Source organism: Apium graveolens, chromosome 2 (assembly GCF_009905375.1).
Source record: "Apium graveolens cultivar Ventura chromosome 2, ASM990537v1, whole genome shotgun sequence".
Taxonomy (NCBI): domain Eukaryota; kingdom Viridiplantae; phylum Streptophyta; class Magnoliopsida; order Apiales; family Apiaceae; genus Apium; species Apium graveolens.
The window spans coordinates 233,285,567-233,311,961 of NC_133648.1; the positions used below are offsets into that span (position 1 = coordinate 233,285,567).

General features: G+C 38.4%; 1 protein-coding gene and 1 non-coding gene across 2 annotated transcripts in view; both read left to right on the forward strand.

Annotated features, from left to right (window-relative positions):
- The first annotated feature begins 769 nt into the window (after positions 1–769).
- LOC141706195 (putative transcriptional regulator SLK3) overlaps positions 770–26,395 on the forward strand; it is a 31,069-nt gene continuing 5,443 nt past the window's right edge. The window contains exons 1-4 of the mRNA XM_074509009.1: positions 770–815; positions 1,497–1,730; positions 1,957–2,088; positions 2,303–2,351. Of these exons, the coding sequence (XP_074365110.1) occupies positions 1,530–1,730; positions 1,957–2,088; positions 2,303–2,351 (382 nt within the window). The 5' untranslated portion in view covers positions 770–815; positions 1,497–1,529. The remainder of the gene's footprint in view (positions 816–1,496; positions 1,731–1,956; positions 2,089–2,302; positions 2,352–26,395) is intronic.
- Positions 19,295–19,401, forward strand: LOC141709557 (small nucleolar RNA R71). The gene has a single exon (XR_012570126.1). It is a non-coding gene; the product is annotated as a small nucleolar RNA R71 (small nucleolar RNA).

Genomic DNA, 26,395 nt, shown 5'->3' on the forward strand with positions numbered 1-26,395 from the left:
AAATCTGATGGTTTTCAAAAGTTCATGATTTTTTTTCCCACAAAAGTGGTGGATTTTGATGGATTTCCTAGTATATTTTTAATATTTTGAAATCTCTCCAAAATGCTTGAGATTTTGATGGATTTTTGAAAACCTCCACAAAATCTTCAAGATTCTGCAAGATTTTTTTATCAATTTCGTCAAAATCCGCGAATAATTAAAATCAACGAAAATCTTTTAAAATACATAGTTTACTAACAATACTTTAAAATCTGGACTGAATACACCCACGTAGAGTTTTCTAATTTAAAATAGAGATTTCGACAAATCCTTCACAATCTCATGAATTTTGCTTTTAAAAAAAATAAATACACTAGCAAATCCATAAAAATCCACCATTTTATTAAATACAAAAAAAATCATGAACTTTGTGAATGCCATCGATTTTTTAATTGTATTTTTAAAAATTCAAACCAAATACTACTAGATTTTGATAAATTTTTTAAAATCTAAATTTATTACCCCTAAAAGACTTTAAAAATACTACCAGACTTTAAAAGATTTTTTGGAATCCAAATTGAATACCCCATAATATGATTAGATATTCAAATATAAAAAGTTATATAATATATTAAAAAAAGTAATTTAATTATGTATTTCTCATTATTATTTCAAATGGGCTTTGGGCCCAATTAAGTGCATTTCCAGCACGTTGTTTTGTCCAGCAATTATCTCATGTTTCCCATGTTTTATTATTTATAGTAATAATAAAATATATAAAACCCCTCCCTCGCTCTCGGACGTTTCAAAAAACACACTACTCTCGTCTTCTCCAGGTTCGTATCACTATCACTGCCCATTCAAATTACATTGAGGGCTTTCACTTTTGTTTTCCGACAAATTCAATCAGCGTTTGATTTCCTGTTCTTTTAATCATTTTACTCTATGTTGTAATTACAGTTGTGTTTCTATGTTCTACATTTTAAGGCTTACATGTGTTTTATTGTAAGGTGAATTTGTCAATATAAGGTATACATGTCCATTTATATGTGTTCTTTATAAAATAAATTTGTGATCGCTGTATGTATCTATTTTTTTACCTTAATTGTTTAGGTGTATGTACTGATTTTGTTGTTTGTTTGATATCGTAATTGATTCTGTTACTTCTATTAATTTTGTTGTAGTTGAGGTTTTGTTGTGAAAGAAAACCCTTAATTACATGAACCTTTTCGTTTTCGAGAATTTTTCGAGTTTTTAAAAGATAATAAATTGGCTCCCTATTTGTTTAGGCTTATTGTAGAATAGTTGTCGAGTTATACCTGGAGTTATCCTGTTGAGATTTATTATTGCAGCTTTAGAATTGCATTTAATATTGGTTGAAGTTATAACTTGGAGGTTGTTTTAAAATTGGGGATTTTTTTTTCCTGATGTGTGTATGGTTAGACCTGCTTCTGAGATTTTATTGATGGAAATGTTTGGGAGGTAATTCTGTTTTGGCCTTTTGGTTTTTTTTGTAGATTAGATTTTTTTTGGAGGTAACAGCTTCACCTATGCAGAAGATACCCCGACCGGATAGTGAGCAGGAAGATATTCTGCTACAGCAGTTTGTAGATCAACTACTGCAAATAAAAGATTCTATGCAGTTTGAAGCATCGAATCCTCAGCAGCTTCAACAACAGGGTCTACATTTTGGCGGTGTGTGTTCTCGCCGTGTGATGCAATACCTATATCACATGCGGCATCGACCAGCCGTGAGTATATCTTTGGAGATATGTCTGTTTTACAAGTAGACCTAGTTATCTCCTCTAGTGACTGGGTTTCATCTGTTTTTTCTCTTGCAATTGTTTTACTTTCACGTAGAAAACTACTATTTTGAAATATGAAACTAATTACAATACATTAGTATCTTTCCCTTTTCAGTTCCAGCTAAACTTTGAAATACAGAATAATATTGACGGCATCAATTGAAAATTACAGGACAATAATATTTCCTACTGGAGGAAGTTTGTGGCTGAGTACTATTCCCCACGTGCAAAGAAGAGGTGGTGCTTGTCACTTTATAGAAATGACGGGCAGACTTCGAGTGGCATACTTCCCCATGCAGCCATGGTTAGTTTGTTGTTAATTTAAAACTCTAATCGGACAATTACATGCATTAATATGTTTCTGCATGTTTGTTTTTTGTTATTATATGATTATTGTTATTTTCTATTTCAACAAAGAATTGGTGCTTTTTAAAGCATTTGACACCATTTCTGCCTACTCTCGAATCATTTTTTGCTTCTTGCTTACTGATTTTGTTTATTTATTTTTTTTTGAAAAGGATGCGTGGAACTGTGACATGTGTGGTATAAAATCAGGACGAGGATTTGGTGAGTAAATCTATGTCTGTGTTTTAGTAGTTTTTGAATCTTTTATTGTTTCTTTAATTAATAGAAGAGTGTATTAAGTTGTATTTATTACAAGGAAACAACATCCTCTTAGGAAACAAACTCACTCTGTTATGGTCCCTGGCTATGGATCTCGTCACGGGTCTATTACTAGGAATAGATGGATTGATTCCCCTGTTCTTGTTCTTAGAGGAACCTATCTTTCACAATAAGAGTTTTACTCAAGAGAACTCTTCAACTCTCCTTACACAATTGTTTACTGAATGAGTAATAATTTTATTTCATTCAATCGTCTCTCCATATATATAGGAAAAGAACGAATAAGGTAACACACAATTAAGGGAAATAGTGATTCCCACAATCAGGGAGCTATCTTTGACTCTACCTATGACTGAGGAACACAACCAAATCACATAGCCATAAAATCAGCTATGACATAAAGATTTACTTAAAAACAAATCCCTGAAAATATTTTAGAAATAAGAATGCGATCATATCTCTGAAATTACTCCAACAGATTGCTGCTTTCCTTTATTCTTCTTTTGGTACTTTTGACCAAAGAATGCATCCACAACATTACTCCCCTCCTCGACAATAAGCTTGTCCTCAAGCTCAAACTCAGGATAAACTTCTTTAAACGTATTTGCATTCTCCCAAGTAGAATCAGATTCTGACTGACCAGCCCAATTTACTAGTAGCTCAGGTACACCTCTATTGACACGAAAACGAAGGACAGATAGTGGTTGGGGAATTACTTTTCCATCAATAGTAGGAGGTAAAGTGGGTTCTTCTGCAATTTTCTCTCCCTTAAACTCTTTAAGCACTGAAACATGGAAAACATTATGGAGTTTGCAATCAACAGGAAGCTCAAGTGTATAAGCAACTGAACCTACCCGATTCAAAATCTTGAAAGGATCGTAGAACTTGGGTGCTAACTTGGGACATGATCTGTTGCCTATAGAACGTTGTCGATAAGGCTGCAGGCGAAGCCACACAAGTTGACCTAGACTGAAAGACAAATCTCGGTGGCGTGCATCATGGAAATGTTTCATACGGTCTTAAGCCTGGTGTAGATGAGCACGAGTTGTAGCCAGAACTTCATCACGATCCTGCAAACAACGATCAACGGCGTCAACGCGCGTTGAACCAGGTTCATAAGATAGCAAACGAGGAGGTGGTCTGCCATAAACTAGTTGGAAAGGAGTGGTACGGATAGCTGTGTGGAAGGATGTATTATAGCAATATTCTGCCCAAGGAAGCCAATCTACCCATTTTCTTGGTGTATCACCCACAAAACAACGCAAATACATCTCAATTGTTCGATTAACTACCTCTGTTTGACCATCTGTCTGAGGATGGTAGGCTGAAGAGAAAGATAATCGAGTACCACTCAAGTGAAACAATTCTTTCCAAAATGTACTAGTAAACACAACATCCCGATCACTTACTATTGACTCAGGCAGACCATGCAAACAAAAAATATGGCTGAAAAATACTTGAGCAACTGAAATAGCAGTGTACGAATGTGCAAGAGGAAGGAAATGAGCGTACTTTGATAAGCGATCCACCACCACAAATAGCACAGATTTTCCCCCTATCTTAGGCAGACCCTCGATGAAGTCCATAGAAATATCTGCCCAAATATTTTCTGGAATTGGTAATGGCTGCAAAAGACCAGCTGGGTGAAGATTTTGCCACTTATGTTGTTGACATATCACACAACTTTGAACGAAATCATGAATCATAGTTTTCATCCCCTTCCAATAAAAATCAGCCTGCACTCGATGAAGAGTTTTCTGAATTCCTTCATGAGTTGCATTGTGAATAGCAGATACAATGGTAGGAATCAGCGGAGAAGTGGGCAATAAATAAACTCGATCCTTGTAAAATAATAATCCATCACGGAAAGTAAAATGTGTTTCTGCAGTACCTTTGTGAATGAGAGTGATTATTTCTTGGATAGATTTTGTGGTTACGACCTCTCTTTTCAAATCTTCTAAAAGTGTCAAGCGAGGTTGTGAGATGGCGAAAACAACCCCTACCTCATCTTCCCGACGTGACAAGGCATCAACGGCTTTGTTAAGTGTCCCGGGCTTGTACTCCACTCGAAAATCAAACCCAAGCAACTTACTAACCCAATGTTGTTGACGGGCAGTGGTGAGACGCTGTTCCAACAAGTATTTCAAGCTGTAATGATCAGTTTTAATAAGAAAAGAGCGTCCCCAAAGATATGGTCGCCAATGTTGCACTGTTTTTCCCAATCCAATCAGTTCTCGCTCATAAGCAGGAAGTTTTAAATGTCGATCAACAAATTTGCGACTGAAAAATGCAATTGGATGGCTTCCCTGGTGTAAGACGGCTCCAATGTCTATACCAGAGGCATCACATTCTACAACGAACTCTCGATCAAAATCCGGAAGTTGTAACACGGGTGCAGTAGAGAGCTTTCTGCAGGTCATAAAATGCTGTTTCAGCAGCTGGAGACCAGTTAAAGGAATTGCGCTTCAATAGGCTTGTCAAAGGTGCTGCTATAATTCCATAATCTTTTACAAATTTACGATAATAACCTGTAAGCCCTAGAAAGCCGCTCAAAGCTTTAACAGACTGAGGTAAAGGCCACTCAATTATTGCAGAAATCTTACCAGTATCAGCTGAAACCCCATTTGCATGAATAACATGTCCCAAATAGGTGACATGCTGCTCACCAAACGAACATTTAGATTTTTTAAGGAATAGTTGATGCTTTCGTAAAAGCTCAAACACCTGACGGATGTGTTGCATATGCTCCACCCATGTCCTGCTATAAATTAAGATATTATCAAAGAAAACGAGAACAAATTTACGCAAGTAAGGTTGAAAGACCTCATTTATCAATGCTTGGAAGGTTGAAGGAGCATTTGTGAGACCAAATGCGAGTACCAGAATTTCAAAATGGCTGTGGTGTGTACAAAATGCCGTCTTCTCTATATCTTTTGGATCCATCCGCACTTGACGATATCCCGAGCGTAAATCAAGTTTTGTGTAAAATTTTGCACCATGGAGTTCATCCAATAGCTCATCCACCACCGGAATCGGAAATTTATCCTTTACTCCCTCCATCCCATTTTAGTCGTCACATTTGGATTTGTGCTGGTCAAATTGACTTAAGTTTGACCGAAGTTTATTAATAATTTATAACTGAACAAAATAAAAAAATTATATCACCGGAAAGTAGATTTAATCTACTTTAATATATAATTTTCAGTTTTTTGAAATAATATAAGAGTAATGTTTAAATTTTGGTCAAAAATTGGTCAATTTGACTTCTATAAAAGGAAATGTGACAACTAAAATGGGATGGAGGGAGTATTGTCATAGTATTGAGCTCTCTATAATCAACACAAAGACGTGATGAGCCATCATGCTTGGGAACTAGCAATACCGGAGAAGAAAAAAGAGACTTGCTAGAACGAATTATGCCTTGCACAATCATTTCCGCACATTGTTTTTCAATTTCATCCTTTTGACGATGAGGATATCGGTAAGGCCTGACAACAACAGGGCATGAACCAGGCAACAAATTGATGCGATGATCACATCCTCGTGCAGGTGGCAGCCCTTTTGGTTCCTGAAAAAGGTCAGCATAATCAGCCAATAATTTTTCCAAGGTTGAGCGCAATGTTGCCTCTTCTTGCAATGTAAAAACAGTAGCATCCCCTTTTTTGACAACTTCCCCTTTCCAAATAATGTGTTGATCTTGAAAGTTAAACCTCATGGTAAGGGTGCTGAAATCCCATAAGATAGGACCTAGTGTTTGCAACCACTTCACACCAAGTACCACATCAAATCCTCCAAGAGTTATAACATACAAATCCAAATAAAAAATCTGATCTTGAATGCGTAATGGAACAGCAATACAAATACCTGGACTAAACACTTTCTCACCATTTGCTACAACTACTTGCAATGAAGAACGACGGGAGATAGGTAATTGTAATCGCAATGTAGCCTCTTCACTAATAAAATTATGTGTGCTGCCTGAATCCACCAACCCTAGGATCATTTTTTCAGCCACCTGAATCTTAAGCTGCATCGTTTGAGTTGTTTTGATCCCTGTGATAGCATGTAGGGATATCTCAGGCTCTGTTAAAAATTCATCCTCCCCATCAGAGTCTTCCACCATTAGACAAAATATTCTTTTACATCGATGACCAGCCGAGTATGATTCGTCACAATTGTAACAAAGCCCTTTTGCTCGTCGTTCCGCCATTTCAGCCCTGGAAAGCTTCTTAATAAATGGACTTGTCACGCTCCCCACACTTGATGCCTTGGAAGTACCCGAAAATGCTTTTTGTCCTATAGTCTTAGCTTCTTGACGAGGTGTTGCCGACAAGCTTGAAAAGGCAGCCTTGCTAATATTCCTGGAAGAAGTAGTACGTTGCACACTACTTTTGTTGGTGATTTGTGACTTTCTCTCAAAAGCACGTGCTAGATTCATTGCAGTTACAAGATTAGGAGGGCCCTGCATCTCTACATCCACCCGTAATCCTTCATTTAATCCAGCAGTAAACAAATCTACTTGTTGATCGGTCCTTACCGTGGTTGCTCTTGCTTAAGAGTGTTTGGAATTGTCGTTGATACTCCTCCACCGTGCTTTCTTGTTTAAGATTAACCAGCTCTCCCAGAGGGTTTCCGCTTAATGGAGGACCAAAACGAAGAAGACAATAGGATTTGAACTGATCCCATGTTATTTCTGGTTCTCTTGCTCCAACTTGTATCCCCATAGCTGAACCTCTCCAATTAAATGAAAAGCGGCTAGCCCCACCTTATCTTTGTCTCCTGTTTTCTGGTTAACAAAAAATTGCTCACATCGATACAACCAACCCAAAGGGTATTCAGTACCATTATAGGATGGAAATTCCAATTTAGAGTACCTTGGAACAATCCAATGTTTGTGATTCTCATCCTTGGCTTCTGTTTCGTTTCTGCACCATTAAAATTTGCTGAAGTCTCCCCCACAGACTTTTCATTTGATCTCTATTGTACTGCTAATGCGCGCTGAATTGCTTGAATCCCTTCCCGTAACTCTCGAATCTCTTGGCTGACCTTCTTGTCCAACTCTTTTACAATGGACATCACTTGTTCGGTATCTCCCATGACGTGAGGCTCTGATACGAAGTTGTTATGGTCCCTGGCTATGGATCTCGTCACGGGTCTATTACCAAGAATAGATGGATTGATTCCTCTGTTCTTAGAGGAACCTATCTTTCACAATAAGAGTTTTACTCAAGAGAACTCTTCAACTCTCCTTACACAATTGTTTACTGAATGAGTAATGATTTTATTTCATTCAATCGTCTCTCCATATATAGGAAAAGAACGAATAAGGTAACACACAATTAAGGGAAATAGAAATTCCCACAATCAGGGAGCTATCTTTGACTCTACCTATGACTGAGGAACACAACCAAATCACATAGCCATAAAATCAGCTATGACATAAAGATTTACTTAAAAACAAATCCCTGAAAATATTTTAGAAATAAGAATGCGATCATATCTCTGAAATTACTCCAACAGATTGCTGCTTTCATTTATTCTTCTTTTGGTACTTTTGACCAAAGAATGCATCCACAACACACTCCTTACTCATTGTACAGTAATCTGACCTAATGAAGATGTAATCATATGACCTTACAATGCTTACATCATAATCTTAATACTCATAACTCTCCCCTCCCAAGTTGGTGTATATATAATTATATATCACTCATCCCCAACTAAACTTTGATTAATATGTCGATAATTTGAACTTCCGCTCTTACAAATTAAATACTCTTACAAATTAAATACTGATATCATATTTGATCATCCCTTTGATGAAGTGTTTATATAACTCTATATGTTTGGTTCAATCATGTTGAACTGGATCATGTGCAATGGAAATAGCTACTTTTTTTTTATCACAATGTAGCTTCATCGAAGTGGCCGATACAAGTCCCAATTATGTTAGAAACAATCTAATCCTTAGTAATTCACGTACAACTCGAGCTATATTTCGGTACTCTGCTTCAACACTAGATAATGCAACCACCGGATGCTTCTTGTTTCGCTAAGCCAACAAATGTACAATATCTTGATGTGGAACGTCTTTTGTCCAGACAATTAGCCCGGTTTGCATATTTAAAACTCTCAACCTCTAGATTATTCTTTTTAGTAAACACCCCCCTTCGTAGGAGCAGCTTTAAGATGCCTTAATATCATATAGACCGCATCCAAATCAGGTTGACGGAGATCATGCATGTATCTAATTACAACTCCCACTGCATATGCTAATTTTGTCTTGTATGTGAGTGGTAGATCAGTCTTCCAACTAATCTTTGATATTGAAATTTATTAACAATGTCACCCGCATCTTCGCAAAGTTTATTATTTGCTTCCATAGGAGAATTTTCCGGTCTACATCTCAACATTCCTGTCTCATTTTAAAGTACAAGTGTATACTTCCGTTGTGAAAGAAAGATACCTCTCAGAGTTTTAGAAACTTTAATGCCAAGGAAATACCGTAGTTTTCTCAAGTTCATCTCGAATTTGGAGGCAAGTCTTCCTTTAACATTCACAACCTCACATGTATCATTGCTAGTGATCACGATATCATCGACATATACAATCAACACCGTGATCTTTTCACCTTTTCTTTCGAATCGAAGACAAACTACTTATAGTCCCTTTTGACTACGCCAATGCCAATGAGAATTCTGGTTTGAGTGAATGCTAGAGTACGAGAGGTTCCCCATTTTATTAGTGTACCGTTGATGTTAGGAATATGTATCATTGCTAGTGATCACGATATCATCGACATATACAATCAACACCGTGATCTTTTCACCTTTTCTTTCGAATCGAAGACAAACTACTTATAGTCCCTTTTGACTACGCCAATGCCAATGAGAATTCTGGTTTGAGTGAATGCTAGAGTACGAGAGGTTCCCCATTTTATTAGTGTACCGTTGATGTTAGGAATATGTGTATTAGTTTGATGATAAGTTAAGCAAAACACTTAAGTAGAAATCTAGTGTTTGTAGCCTCAACGGATAAGACCATCTTGGCTATCCGTTGAAGGAGTAGCCTTACTTAGCAATAAGTTTGGTATTGTAGCACATTTCACTCTCTGGTTTCAAACTGTAATTCTTAGATGTTGTTAGGAAATAATCAGTCATGTTGACTACTAATGGATGTACAAATAGGAGGGCTAATTGTAAATATTTCATGCCTTGTAATTTTGTATAAGTGAAGAAGTGTCAACGGATATTGAAGACCTTCAACGGATAAGAAACAAAGCTTCAACGAATGTCTCTAATGCTTCAACGGATAATATCCATCAACGGATAAGTGCTTCAACGGATAAAGCTTCAACTGCTAGAGCATCAACGGATGAAAGCTTCAACGGATGCTCAGTCTCATAGCAGTTGATAGTGACAGTTAACAAAGCTGACAGAGGCACATGGATTGACAAAGATGTGGTAGCCTATTTCAGGAACAGCAGAAAAAGCAGCCGTTTTTAGTCTGGTTCAAAATGGAAAGTCAACAGATAATTCCATATTACACTGGATAAAAATGGAATAGAAACAAGTGGAGAACTATTTTCTTATTGTACTTTATCTTTGTCTTCACTTGTAAACTTGGTGATATATAAAACCAAGTAGTAGCTAGTAATTAGATGTGAATTTTCCCTGAGCTGTTTAGAAATATCAAGAGAGAAAATCATCTAGTTTGTACTAGGAAGCAGCTGTGATTTGATTTTGAATCACAGATTTTCTGAAATAACACATCTCTGGTGGAACAACAAATCCACCAGAAAAGTTTTTAAGTTCTTTGTGTTCATTACATTTGTGTTTGAATATATATCTGTCTGCATCAGCTTGTTAAGGCGAAATCACGCACTAATATTCACGCAAGTATACGCGTTCGCAAGTAATATAGAATACTTTCTAGTTCGTTCCCTCAGAGACTCAGACTAAGTTATTGTCTAATTTAACTCACTCACCAATGTATGATTACTTCTCAATGTTAAGATAATAACACTTAAAATTGTTGATTAAATATTAACTATAATTAACTACTTAATTAACCACTTAACTAACACTTCAATTTATCAATAATAAAACACTCATGAGATCACAACTTCATTATTACTTCCTTCTATAGCCATAGTTATTACCTTTAGCATGTGACAGTGATGATATTAATCGAATAACACGAAACTGATAAAAGCCAACTTTCATTGTACTAATACCATTCTACCAAACATCCACAATTAAGATAGAAGTTGAATAGTCATCAATTATGTTGAGTTCCTATATGTCTACAGAAATTGACAACACAACGATTTAAGCACAAGTTATTCCTTTTGATTACATAGGGCAAATAAAACTGTTAGAGTTACCCACTAATCATGCACAATGTACATGAACCTATGCTAGCATGACAAGTTCTAAATCTCAAGATCCACCGTCGCTTCACAAGAGATTAACACCCTATCTTATATGTTCGCGACGCACATAAGACGAATACGCACAACCAATACTAGATATCATGCAATCATCACATACTAAAGTATTAAACAATTAACTAAAGAATTCCATAATAAATCCGTTGCAACCCCATGATCACGATTAGCCCATAATAGAACTTATCGCCATCATGGGTTCATATGAAATCATGATAACAAACACAAGAAAATAATAACTAAACTGATTATATTAAAACAGAGTACGTCACAAGAGTAAATAAGTCAAAGCAAGAAAACTAGCATCCAACGTTACAACGAAACAAGAATCACAAGAATATATGCTTCCTCTTCGCTGCTGTGTGCTAAATCGGTCTTCTTCCTTATCTCCTTCGCTTCTTGCAAAACACAATCTAAAACATAATCTCCTCTTAATACTCTGTGAAAAACGCCTCAAATCTACTTATATAATAGTCCCATAAAACTCAGATTACATAGAAGTTGGAAGCCAAACAGAAGTAGAAGTCTAAAATAATTCAGCTTTTTCCCCGACCCTGCGCGGCCGTTCAGCATTTCTGCGCGGGCGCGCAAGGCTGCTGCGCGGCCGCTCAGCATTGCTGCGCGGGCGCGCAGGACCCTTCTGGAAAAATTCCATGTTTGCTCCGTTTCTTCGCCATAATCTGCCCGTTCTTTTCTCTCGCAATGGTGAACACATGCCAAGGCTTATTCTTGATGATTCCTCCTCCGAAATGCAACTAATACCCTGAAATGCATAAACACTAGAAAAACGCATCAAATACACAAAATACTTGATTTCAAGACACCAATTTAAGCCATTTTAAGACGTTCTAAGTGGTATAAAATGACAGTTATCACACCCCCAAACTTAAATCGATGCTTGTCCTCAAGCGTCACAGACTCAAAAACAAATAAAAATATGCATGAATGCAATCTATATGAAAATGCAACGATCCCCCTTACTACAATTAACCAACCAAATTGTCACGTCTCAACGAATGCAGTTAGACACTAAAGATCAAGAAACTCATGCAAACGGACATACCGCCAGAAACGTGGTGTGTGCAAATGCTTAACAGATATGCTTTGGAACTAGACCAATTACTATGACTAGACTATCCTCAAAAGGCAATCCTACGATTATACAAAGAATAAAAATTCTAGGCACAAAGTGATATACAACACTACAAGAACTCTGGAGCTTACTACGGAATCGTGCTTTTTATTTACAACTCAAATGCTTATTTGACCGTGCAATGAGTGAGGTCCACAAAAGACTTATACAATGGTATCCATGTAACGAGCGTTAGGTTAGCGGATCCCAGACTCTAAAAGCCTTAGGTCACTAGGCACAAAGCCCCTTAAGAACTTAATAACTCGAATACCAAAGAGCCCACTCTTTATCAATTACGCAAATTTTTTTTTTTTTTTTTTCTCTGAGCAAGTGCGTTTCGCTCCATCTTGCTCAACCCTAGACTACTCGCATAACATGCGAGCCGGCTACTAGCCATTTGACGCCTAGCCACAACTAGCAACAAATTCCATTTTTACTCCATTTTTTTTCTTTTTCATGCCTTTACCACTAAGAACCTATTATCAAATTCTAAGCATAATAAATAGATTATCCTCGAAAATAATCAGATCATAACAACAATCTAGTCCTTAAGCATTCTCTAAGACTTAGTGACAATACAAGTGCTTCTAGCATGCATATCAACCTACACAACTTAATATCACTTTAATGCTATCACTACACTCGCATCAATATCACAATTCAGTCGATAAATCATTGCAAAAGGGATCATGGTATATGCATGAGCTATATGATTTGACAAACAACTAAAGCTATATAAAAAAACTATATGGCAAAAATTATGCAACTATATGAACTAACTATCATGAATATGCAGCTATATGACACACACAAAATATTCCTTAACTACCACCCCCAAACTTAAAATCTTCACTGTCCCCAGTGAAGGTAGTAGAAAGGAACACAGGGTATACCTACTCGGAGTCATCATCATCATCATCACCCTCAGTGGGTGGAGTATCAGGCGGCGGGTATGCAGAGTCCTCACCAAAAACTAGCCACTGGATATCAGCTCCAAGGCCTCGAAAAGCAGTCCCTAACGCAAGGGTGAGCTCCTGAGCAAACCTGCTCTGCGTCTCATACATGGCATCCATCCGCCGTGAAAGCCTCCTATACTGGGCATCACCCATCCCAGCACCCTCCTGAGCTCTCGAAGAACTAGCCTCACCACGCCCTGGCCTGGCCATAGTAGCACCTCGTGCTGGACGCCCTCCTGGAAGACGATAACCCAGCCCATGCTCCTCAGGCTCACCACCGGTCCACTCCTGCATCCCATTCAGAGTGCCAGAATCTATAGGAGCTGCTGGCAACTGCAACTGCTCATGAGCCGGCCAGTTCACTCCTACTGCACGGCATAGCTTTGTAACCGTGGATGCATAAGGGATGTTCATATGCTTTGCTCCCCTCAAAAACTTCAGAATTCCTTGGTAGATAAACTCACCAAGGTCCACATAGTATTCCTCATTCAGAATTCCCAACAACAACTGTGCTCTCTCAACTGTGACCACGTGTGCATGTGAAGAAGGCAAAATATTAGCACATATAAATGCATTCCATGCACGGGCATACCTGTTCATGGCGATCGCCGGAAAGTGACGATACTCATTATTGGCTGGACTGCGGTTCCAAACTGTGCCCGGTCGACAGAGAGTCGCACAAATCAAATCCAAGTCAAAATCCTCAGCAGTCTTTTCATTCCAGTTCTCCTCCTCGGGCTTCCTCTCTCGCTGTCCAATCACACGGCGAATCGCCGCAGGATGATAATCAACCGTCAGCCCACGAACTACAGAAAACCCATTATTTTCAGCCTTCGCGTTCGCGTAGAACTCGCGAACAACACTCATCGGTACTGCTTCGGGTGACTCACAAAAAGTTATCCACCCCTTCTCTGCAATCATGGGCAACAACTCACCATCCCTCCCTGATGGTAAAAACCCCCTCTCCTTCAGAATCGGCTTCCCCAACAGCCTAGTGTACTCCTCCTCCGCGGCTCTGTCAGTTAACCGAGGCCTTACAACAGTACCCCTTGATGAATCAGCGGTAGGAACTGTGCTGCTGCTGTCAATAGTGCGTGCTCTCTTGGGTGCCATTGATTTGTGAATAAAAGTGTGTAAGAACTGATTTTTTGATGTTTATGAGAGGGTTTAAGTGTAGGAAGTTGTGGGAGATATGTAGGATAGGTGTATGTATATATAGGGTGTGGAGTAGGTTAAATTAGATTAGGAGTGGGGTTGAGGGATAAAATCATGGGGTAATGGGAAAAGAATTCGTGGGTTTATGGGCTGTAATGGGTTTTTGTGTTTTTGTTTGTTTTTTTTTTTTTGCTGAACTGTAAAAAATTTTCTGGAACTCGACCCCTGCGCGGCCGCTCAGCATTTCTGCGCGGGCGCGCAGAAAGCTGCGCGGCCGCTCAGCATAGCTGCGCGGGCGCGCAGAGGGTCTCTGGATTTTTTTTTTTCAGCCCCTGTTTTTTGATTTTTTTGTGTTTTTGGATAGGTTATTAACTTCTAAGGGTTCCTGTAACAACAATTCATGGGTTGCCTCCCACGCAGCGCTTCTTTTTCGTCATTAGCTTGACGTTCCTTACCTTTCTCACGTAGTCAACAAAATGGCACTAATCACCTCTCGGTTTGCCATGTCCCCATAGTAGTGCTTCAACCGCTGACCGTTAACCTTGAATGCTTGGTCCGAATCATTCTCAAAAATTTCCACCGCTCCGTGTGGAAACACAGTTTTGACAATAAAAGGTCCAGACCACCTTGATTTCAACTTCCTAGGAAAAAGTCGGAGCCGAGAGTTGAATAACAGAACTTGTTGCCCTGACACAAATAACTTAGGATGTAGCTTCCTATCGTGCCACCTCTTCACCTTTTCCTTATACATTTTGTTATTCTCGTACGCTTGAAGTCGAAATTCATCAAGTTCATTAAGCTGAAGCATTCTTTTCTTACCAGCTGCATCTAAATCCAGGTTCAATTTCTTCAATGCCCAGTAGGCCTTATGCTCAAGCTCCGCCGGTAGATGACATCCCTTACCGTACACCAACTGAAACGGTGACATCCCAAGTGGAGTTTTGTATGCTGTTCTGTAAGCCCAAACAGCTTCATCGAGCTTTAAAGACCAATCCTTCCTTGACGGACAAACAACCTTTTCTAGAATGCGCTTTATCTCTCTGTTAGACACTTCCGCTTGACCATTTGTTTGCGGGTGATAGGCAGTAGCTACTCGATGATTCACATTATAACGCTGCATCATAGAAGTGAACTTACGGTTGCAAAAATGCGATCCTTCATCACTTATGATTACCCGAGGTGTTCCAAACCTTGTGAAAATTTGCTTATGAAGAAAATTTAGCACTGCCTTTGCATCATTTGTCGGTAAAGCTTTAACTTCGACCCATTTTGAGACATAATCGACTGCCAGCAAGATGTACTGATTATTGCAAGACGAGATAAAAGGCCCCATGAAATCGATTCCCCATACATCAAAGACCTCGACTTCAAGCATCACATTTAATGGCATCTCATCCTTCCTTGACAAATTTCCCACTCTTTGGCAACGATCACACCTTAAAACAAACTGATGAGCATCGTTGAACAAGGTGGGCCAGAAAAAACCTGCTTGCAGAATACGAGCTGCCGTCTTCTCACCTCCATAGTGTCCACCATAAACCGTGAAATGGCAGTCTCGTAATATCCCCTCCGTCTCACAGAACGGGATACATCTCCTGATGATCTGGTCAGCTCCCTGTCTAAACAAATATGGTTCATCCCACATATACCACTTCACCTCATGCAGAAACTTCTTCTTTTGCGCGGATGTCAAATTAGGAGGCATTATATTGCTGACAAGATAGTTTACAATATCTGCAAACCATGGTTCTTCCTCCTGAATTGCAAACAACTGCTCATCCGGAAAAGATTCATTGATTAACGTCCTATCTTGTGAAGTAGAATCGGGGTCTCCAACCTAGAGAGATGGTCAGCTACTTGATTCTCGGTACCTTTTCTATCTTTGATCTCTAACTCAAATTCTTGAAGTAAAAGCACCCAACGAATGAGTCTCGGCTTCGAATCATTCTTAGAAACCAGATAGCGAATAGCTGCATGATCAGTGAATACTGTCACTTTCGTACCAAGCAGATAAGATCGAAATTTCTCAAAGCCAAAGACTATAGCCAAAAGCTCCTTCTCAGTAGTGGTGTAGTTCAATTGGGCCCCATTTAAAGTCTTACTCGCATAGTAGACCACATGGAAGAGATTTTTCTTGCGCTGTCCCAGAACTGCACCTACCGCATAGTCACTCGCATCACACATCATCTCAAACGGTTCTGTCCAATCTGGTGCTGTAATAACTGGTGCCGTGATCAAACTCTCCTTGAGAGTCTCGAATGCTGCCAAACATTCATCATCAAATTTGAAAGGCACATCTTTCTCAAGTAAATTGCACAACGGCTTAGATATCTTTGAAAAGTCCTTGATGAATCGCCGATAAAAACCCGCATGACCGAGAAAACTACGGATTCCTTTCACCGAATTAGGTGGGGGAAGATTTTCAATGACTCCCACCTTGGCCTTGTCCACCTCCAGACCTTTGCTAGAGACCTTATGCCCAAGGATAATACCTTCACGCACCATAAAATGACATTTCTCCCAATTAAGCACCAAATTAGTTTCCACGCATCTTTTGAGTACGGCGCGCAGATTATTCAAACATTCATCATATGAGTGTCCAAAGACGGAGAAGTCATCCATGAACACTTCGACGTTATTTCCAATCATGTCAGAGAATATAGCCATCATACATCTCTGAAAGGTGGCCGGGGCGCCACATAACCCAAACGAAACTCTACGAAAAGCAAATGTGCCAAATGGACAAGTGAAGGTAGTCTTTTCCTGATCCTCTGGTGCAATACAAATCTGATTATACCCGGAATAACCATCCAGAAGACAAAAATACTCATGTCCCGCCAATCTGTCAAGCATTTGATCAATGAATGGGAGAGGGAAGTGATCCTTCCTTGTGGCTTTGTTCAATTTTCTATAATCCATGCATACTCTCCATCCTGTAACTGTTCGAGTAGGGATGAGCTCATTCTTTTCATTTGCGACCACAGTGATACCTCCTTTCTTAGGTACACATTGCACGAGGCTCACCCACGAGTTGTCAGAAATAGGATAAATGATGCCTGCATCTAGCCATTTCAGAATTTCTTTCTTCACCACCTCCTTCATGATCGGGTTCAGTCTTCGCTGCTGTTCCACAGTTGGCTTACTACCTTCCTCTAACAGAATTTTATGCATACAATATGAAGGACTTATCCCTTTGATGTCTGTTATGGTCCATCCTATAGCCGATTTGAATTCTCTCAAAATCCTTAAGAGCTTGTCTTCCTCACTACCTGAAAGGTCAGCTGAAATAATAACAGGTAACGTAGATGAATCACCTAAAAAAGCATACCTCAAGTGTTCAGGTAATGGTTTGAGCTCCAAGGTAGGTGCTTCCTCTATTGATGGTTTGAGCTTCCCTTCAGCGTTCTTGAGGTCAGAAGTACCAAGAGATTCAAATGGTATATCCAGCTTTCGCTTTCAGGGAGAAGCGTTCAGATATTGTAATTGCTCGTTGCTATTTTCATCATCACTGTCAAATTCCCCCACTAAGGCATTTTCCAATGCATCAGACATTAGCATGTGATCGAGTTCCGAAGTAACCGCAGAATCAATCACATCCACTTTTAAGCACTCCTCATCTTCTGTAGGGAATTTCATTGCCTTGAATACGTTGAAGGTCACATCCTGATCTTGGACCCGCATAGTAAGTTCCCCTTTTTGCACATTTATCAAGGTACGACCAGTAGCCAAGAAAGGCCTCCCCAAGATTATGGGAATCTTCTTATCTTCCTCAAAATCCAGAATGACAAAATCAGCAGGAAAGAAGAGCTTATCCATCTTGACGAGCACATCCTCAACTATGCCCCTTGGGTAAGTAATAGAACGGTCCGCCAATTGTAGCGACATGTATGTGGGTTTTGGATCAGGCAGATCCAGTTTTTTAAAGATCGACAACGGCATCAGATTAATGCTTGCTCCCAAATCACAAAGGCACTTGTCAAAAGTTAGATTGCCAATGGTGCAAGGAATGGTGAAGCTTCCTGGATCTTTCAGTTTTGGTGGTAACTTTTGCTGCAGAACAGCGCTGCATTCTTCCGTGAGAGCAACGGTTTCAAGGTCATCCAGTTTCACCTTCCTTGAAAGAATAGTCTTCATAAACTTCGCATAACTAGGCATTTGTTCCAGAGCCTCAGCGAAAGGTATATTGATGTGAAGTTTCTTGAACACCTCCAGAAACTTCCCGAACTGTCTATCCAGCTTTTGTTGCTGCAATCTCTTAGGAAAAGGTGGTGGAGGATAGAGCTGTTTCTCCCCTGTATTAGCCTCAGGCAGAGTGTGTTCAACAGTAGTCTTCCTTGGTTCCGCCGCTTTCTCCCTTTGCTTAGATTCTTAATCTCTAACTTCAGCTTCGACTTCTTTTGCCTTTTCAGCATCAGCTACTTTTCCAGACCTTAAGGTAATAGCCTTGACTTGCTCTTTAGCTTCCTTCCTGCCTGGTACTTCCGTGTCACTGGGAAGAGTGCCAGGTTGACGATTGAGCACTGCATTGGCTAATTGACCGATTTGATTTTCCAAGGTCTTGATAGAAACCGCCTGACTCTTGCACAACAGCTTAAGTTCCTCAAAATCAGCACTAGTAGGTGCAGCTGCACTTCCCTGTTGAGGATATGATTGTCTTGTAGCATACTGCTGTGGTTGCTGGAATCCAGGTGGGTTAAACTGTTTACTCACTCCTTGCTGATATGGTGGCTGAATAGCATTCTGATTATTTCCCCAGCTGAAATTTGGATGATTTCTGTTGTTAGGATGATAGGTCGCTGGCACAGGCTGCTGTTGTCGCTGATAATTATTCACATACTGAACAGATTCGTTGACAAGAGAACACTGATCCGTAGCATGAGAACCTGCACAAAGCTCAAAAACCATAGCTATTTGATTAACTCCATACGTAGCCAAAGAATCAACCTTCATTGATAGCGCTTGGAGCTGGGCTGCAATAGCGGTGGCTGCATCAACTTCCAGAATACCTACTACCTTGCCTGATGTCATCCTCTGAGTTGGGTTTTGATGCTCATTTGCAGCCATCGTCTCAATAAGATTGTACGCCTCAGTATAGCTTTTAGCCCATAAGGCGCCTCCAGCTGCTGCATCGAGCATGGGCCGAGATTGGGCCCCCAAACCATTATAAAAACCAGTGATTACCATCCAATCCGGCATTCCATGATGTGGACATTTTCTCAACATTTCCTTGTAGCGTTCCCAAGCCTCGCACATAGATTCTGTAGGTTGCTGCGCAAACTGAGTAAGAGCACTCCTCATAGCAGCAGTCTTTGCCATTGGATAAAACTTCACCAGAAACTTTTGCGCAAGATCTTGCCACGTAGTGATGGACCCAGCTGGTTCAGAATGTAACCAGTCTTTAGCCTTATCCCTCAGTGAGAATGGGAAAAGCCTCAACTTGATAGCCTCATCAGTCACGCCATTATACTTAAAAGTGCTGCAGATCTCGACAAAATTCCTTATGTGCGTGTTGGGGTCTTCAGTTGCCGCTCCTCCAAAAGAAACAGAATTCTGCACCATCTGAATAGTGCCCGGCTTGATTTCAAAGGTGTTAGCTTGAATAGCCGGATGAAGGATGCTTGACTGAATGTCATCAATTTTAGGCCGAGAAAAATCCATAAGAGCTGGATCAGCTTGAACAATACGATCTCCCATGTTTACTGGTTCTTTCTGCTCAGTTCCTGAATCCGAATCCTCAAAATCTAACTTCTCCGGAGTATCAAGAACCTCGTCTTTCTCCTCAGCTGTATCTAAGGTCCTCTTGCGAGCACGAGAACGAGTTTGCATAAACGCTTGCTAAAGTACCTGAAACACAACCGAAAAGAGTAATTAACTACTACGTCCTAATCACTGAGTCCTAATGACCAATGATGGTAAGTACATAAACTAAACAAATACGCCGAGTCCCCGGCAGCGGCGCCAAAAACTTGTTAAGGCGAAATCACGCACTAATATTCACGCAAGTATACGCGTTCGCAAGTAATATAGAATACTTTCTAGTTCGTTCCCTCAGAGACTCAGACTAAGTTATTATCTAATTTAACTCACTCACCAATGTATGATTACTTCTCAATGTTAAGATAATAACACTTAAAATTGTTGATTAAATATTAACTATAATTAACTACTTAATTAACCACTTAACTAACACTTCAATTTATCAATAATAAAACACTCATGAGATCACAACTTCATTATTACTTCCTTCTATAGCCATAGTTATTACCTTTAGCATGTGACAGTGATGATATTAATCGAATAACACGAAACTGATAAAAGCCAACTTTCATTGTACTAATACCATTCTACCAAACATCCACAATTAAGATAGAAGTTGAATAATCATCAATTATGTTGAGTTCCTATATGTCTACAGAAATTGACAACACAACGATTTAAGCACAAGTTATTCCTTTTGATTACATAGGGCAAATAAAACTGTTAGAGTTACCCACTAATCATGCACAATGTACATGAACCTATGCTAGCATGACAAGTTCTAAATCTCAAGATCCACCGTCGCTTCACAAGAGATTAACACCCTATCTTATATGTTCGCGACGCACATAAGACGAATACGCACAACCAATACTAGATATAATGCAATCATCACATACTAAAGTATTAAACAATTAACTAAAGAATTCCATAATAAATCCGTTGCAACCCCATGATCACGATTAGCCCATAATAGAACTTATCGCCATCATGGGTTCATATGAAATCATGATAACAAACACAAGAAAATAATAACTAAACTGATTATATTAAAACAGAGTACGTCACAAGAGTAAATAAGTCAAAGCAAGAAAACTAGCATCCAACGTTACAACGAAACAAGAATCACAAGAATATATGCTTCCTCTTCGCTGCTGTGTGCTAAATCGGTCTTCTTCCTTATCTCCTTCGCTTCTTGCAAAACACAATGTAAAACATAATCTCCTCTTAATACTTTGGAAAAACGCCTCAAATCTACTTATATAATAGTCCCATAAAACTCAGATTACATAGAAGTTGGAAGCCAAACAGAAGTAGAAGTCTAAAATAATTCAGCTTTTTCCCCGACCCTGCGCGGCCGCTCAGCATTTCTGCGCGGGCGCGCAAGGCTGCTGCGCGGCCGCTCAGCATTGCTGCGCGGGCGCGCAGAACCCTTCTGGAAAAATTCCATGTTTGCTCCGTTTCTTCGCCGTAATCTGCCCGTTCTTTTCCTCTCGCAATGGTGAACACATGCCAAGGCTTATTCTTGATGATTCCTCCTCCGAAATGCAACTAATACCCTGAAATGCATAAACACTAGAAAAACGCATCAAATACACAAAATACTTGATTTCAAGACACCAATTTAAGCCATTTTAAGACGTTCTAAGTGGTATAAAATGCCACTTATCACAGCTCCAAGCAATTCACACACATTTGATCACTCAAACACTTAGCCTTACAAACTGCTCAAAACTTGAAAAAGTTTTGAGATTTACATTCAACCCCCCTTCTGTAAATCTCATTGTTAGTCCACTGGGAATAACAATTGACATGCACGAACATTGTGTGATTTGAATTCCCTATTTGTAGCCAAATTGTACATAGAAAATATTATCGAATCTGACTAGTTAAATCTATGTATATCACCCGACTCACTACACACAGGTGGACGTCTAGATGATATGTTTGGATTAGTGTTTTGGATAGGCACATTGATGAATGAAAGCGACGTGTTTGTAGCTTCAATATCAATAATATGTCGGTTAATTTTCTCGAGGAGCCTCGAGAGAAATAAGAGCTAAACTCCCAAAAGGTAACGTCATGACGGACAAATATGTGACGTGAGGGAGGATGGTAATATTTATATCCCATTTTAGTTGGTGAATAACAAATGAAAACACTGCGAACAACACATGATTCAAGTTTATTCCGAGATGAAGTATGATTATGAACAAATCATATACTCCCAAATAACGAAAGAGGCAATGGATGAGAGGAAGGTGCATGAAAAAAGAACAATGGTGTTTTGAACTATTAAACACTTAGGAAGACAGTTGAAAAGATATGTATCGGTCATGGTTGTCTTGCCCCTAAGATACTTAATAGAAGACACCATGCTACCTGTTTAAGTGACCAATTTTTCCTTCCAGCCACCCTAGTTTGTTGAGAGGTTTTCACACATGTAGTTTGATGAATAATACCATATTTATCCAAAGAGGATTTAAATTGACCTTCATACTCAGTATCATTATCGTTCTAAACAATTTTACAGAAGCATTAAACTGTGTATGGACACTTATGTGTTTAAGAGGATACACCCAACTAAGTCGAGAATGGCAGTCAACGAAGAAAAAAACCCACCAATACCCATCTTGTGTTGGTTGTCTTAATGGACCCCAAATATTAGAATGAATAGTAGAAAAAAGAGTAGGTCTTCTTTTATTTCATGACGGATAAGATTACCTTTAAGTTTGGCCAATTCGCAGAAAAATCCTTCCTTATTACATTGGTTTGCTAAATTAGGAACAAGATGTGTTAAAACACCGAAAGATGGATGGCCTAACCGTCAATGTTGTTGATATAAACACTCTAGATAGAATTAGATTTAGATAACACCTGATAACTTGTTGAACGCGAACCATGATTCCCTTCCATAAAATAGAGTCCATCTACCACTTGACCACCGCCAAGGACCTTGCGTGTCGCCAACACTTGAAATACCTAGTACGAGGGGAAAAATGTTATTGAACAATAAGATTGTTAGTAATATTATGGAAGGATAATAAATTTGCAGAACATACAAATATTTGATAATGGTAATGTTGATGATAAACTAGGAAGCACGGACACGGCAAAAAGGGTGTCGTATGCGTGTCGGACACGGAGGACATGACGACTAAGCACCGACACGGCTGAGTACGTGTCCAACACGCTTGAGTATGTGTCCACACGCCATGTTGTCCGACACGCCATGTGGCGTGTCGATGGAAAAACAGCACGAGACACGTCTCCGACACGGGGCAGACACACGACCTGACACAACCTAGGACTCGGCCCACCCAAAAAAATGCCCAATACTAACTGATTTTACCCTAATTGTGCGACATTCTCATATTTATATTTTTAACTCTGTTTTCATCTTGATTTCATTACATGTGGAAGATGTTCAAGAGATGGAAAATCTTTTTCTTAATGAATCAGAAGCAGAAGCTGCTTTTTTTACACAAGATAGATATTCTTCTAATAATGGAAAAGCACGATATATCATATTTTAGTTCATCATTAACCGTGAAAGAAACTTTTGTTACTACTAATTCACTATGAATAAAGTTGTTCAATGTTTGACATATAGAAAATCATATATTTTTTTACTTCTATATTATTTGTTACGTGTCCCGTATCCAGGACTCTTTACTAATTGGTGAATCCCTGTATCCCCGTATCCCGTGTCTCTGCATCCGTGTCCGTGCTTCCTAGATAATATTTTGTACTATTATTATATTTTGTTGCCGTGTTTACTACATTTAATAAATACTGTTTAGTTTAGTAATTTTAAAAATCAATAAAATTAATTTTTTTTATCAAAATAATAGTAATGACTAAAAACTATTTTTTAATTCTTATTATATAAAAATTATATAATTATATTTTTAAAATTTGTCATGTCCTCGTATTCGTATCTGAAATTTTGACGATGTCACTATGTCTTGAATTTTCGAGATTCCCGAATTATATCTGAGTCGTGTCGGACACTCTGAACCCGGGTATGGGTAACATAAGTGTTTGGTCAATGTTGCACGGTTCAAGGGTCGACCCATGGAACCGTGAACCAGTTCATACATACCGAAACACAGTACCCAATTTGGTTCGGTGCGTGCTCTAGTTCGTCAACCCAGGCGAATCATTTCTACGACCACGAAATATATCAAAAGGTCTAAATAAGAAAGAACACAATTAACTTATTTAAGTTTTTATTGATTTCGTGATCATTTCATTTATTTTGATTAAATTTTGTTAGTCAACAAAATCAACAATTTTTTTTCTTATCATAGTTAGAAGATTTCTTTTCTTTAAAATATATTTTTTAAATTAGTCAACAAAATCAACAATATTTTTATGATTAGATACTTTATTTCTCTTTATCTCCTTCTCTTATTAGTGAAAGATAATTTTCTTGTTACAATTTACTCAAAATTCGCAATTTATCAAAAAAAATCTCCGGTTAGTTTTTTTTTATTAATTTACTCTTTTAATTTAATTGATTACAATAAATTATTTTGAAAGAAAGTTTTTTCTCAAATAAAACTATTGTATTAAATATTATTATTTTTTATTAATCTTGATTTGTCGATTAGTATATTCTACTGATTAATTCTTCACTTAGTTATTAAAAGTAGCCAAAACAATATTTGCTTCCTATTATATCTTGTTGAAAAGAGTAGCCAAGTGTACGGATGCACTTGCCACCATTGTAGTTTTAATGGCTTGGAAAGAATGCATGAGAAGTTGCGACTTGTTTACAAATTATTTTGGAGAAGAACATGTTGCTATAATCGGGGATGAAGAATTTTGGGATGAGGTTTATAATATTTTAGCCAAAACAAAGCCTTTAATAATTAATTTTTGTGATGGGGAGGGATCTAAGATGGGAGAGATTTATTAGAGAATGGATTGTTTGCTTGGTGTAATTACCGATTTGATGAAAAATAACCAGCATGCTAATGATCATCAAAAATATAAAGAAATTTTGGTACGACGTTGAGAGAAAATAAACATTTGTATGCATTGTTTGGGTTTGTCTTGGTCCTCATTTTTATGATCCAAGTTACTTTAGGTTGGAAGCTCCAACTGGTGTTCCTAGGCGTGCTCCAAATTAAGATTTGGAGGTTGTTGAAGAGGTTATGATATCATTTGACAGGATAGGCGAAGACAATAATGAAAGACAGTTGTTGTCGAGCAACTCTCAAGATTTCAATCAAAAGAAGGAATTTATGGGTCACCGGCAGCTAGAACTGATGTGGTGACATTAATCTGATTTTATGATGGTCCACTTGTGGTTCGGAGACTACAGAGTTAGCTGAAATTGCACTCAAAGTTCTATCCATGCCCATTAGTAGTTTATCTGAAGAAAGAGATTGGACCACGTTCTTTTATATTATGCAAAAAGAACTAGGTTGATTGCTACAAGGGTTGATTAAATGAGTTTTTTTTTATTCGAACATTCGCGTTATAACTTGTTGCTCTGAGAGTAATAGAAAAAGGACCAACAAGTGGGATATTGATCCAGGGAATACTTTATTGGAAGATTCTGTTGTGAGACTTGAAGATTTGAACTGGGATTGAAGAATTAGAATGTGTTACATGTATATTTGAAGTTTTAATCATATTTTTGAAGACGTTTTTTTAGCTTTAATTTTGAATATTGTATTTCATCATATATTATATTATGAAAATTCAATTATTTTGGTTTTTGCTCGTAATTTCAACAAATATTTTTGATATTATTTCAATCTTTATGTCCAATATATTAGTTAAAGAATATTAAAAATGAGATGCTCATTTCGACCCACTAACCCGATTCACGACCTGATTCATACAAACTAAAGTTCCATGTACTATACTCGTGCCACGTGTCGGATAGACCTGCGATTCGTTCAGCATCGCTTCTGGTACATGTGGCCTTTGTATAACTCCAGGTCACGGTCAAAATCAGCCTAAAGATCTGACTGGAGTCAAAATCAACATTATGCTTCATGTTCATCAAAGAGACGTTTTATATACGAGAACGAAGTGGAGGAGGAAGTACAAGAGTTTGAATTTGAAGGAATTCCTCCAAGAGTTTGAATTTGAAGGAAATAATACAAGATGTGAAAAAGATTTGAATGAGGATTTAGTAATTACAATGATTAATGAAGTTCTAATCAATAACAATGTTGGAAGCTTGAACTTAGCTATGAACTTTAATTTCAAATCTTGATGTTCGATTTTAGGATTGTTTTTACCGAAGAAGTGTGATTCAATATTTTATGAAGTATAAATTATGCTATTTTTGCCCTTCATAGTGTGATGTAATATATTAAGTAAGTTTAGATTATGCATAAACCCAAGTAATATATTTTAAGGAAAAACTTGTGACATATGCACTTCGCTTCAAGCGCCTAGGCTCCATGGAGTTTTGTGCCTCAGTGCGCATAATGCTTTAGACACCGGAATTAAGTTAATTGATTTACATTTGCATGTATGGTTGGACTTTTTCTTTCCCTTTTTATTTTCAGTA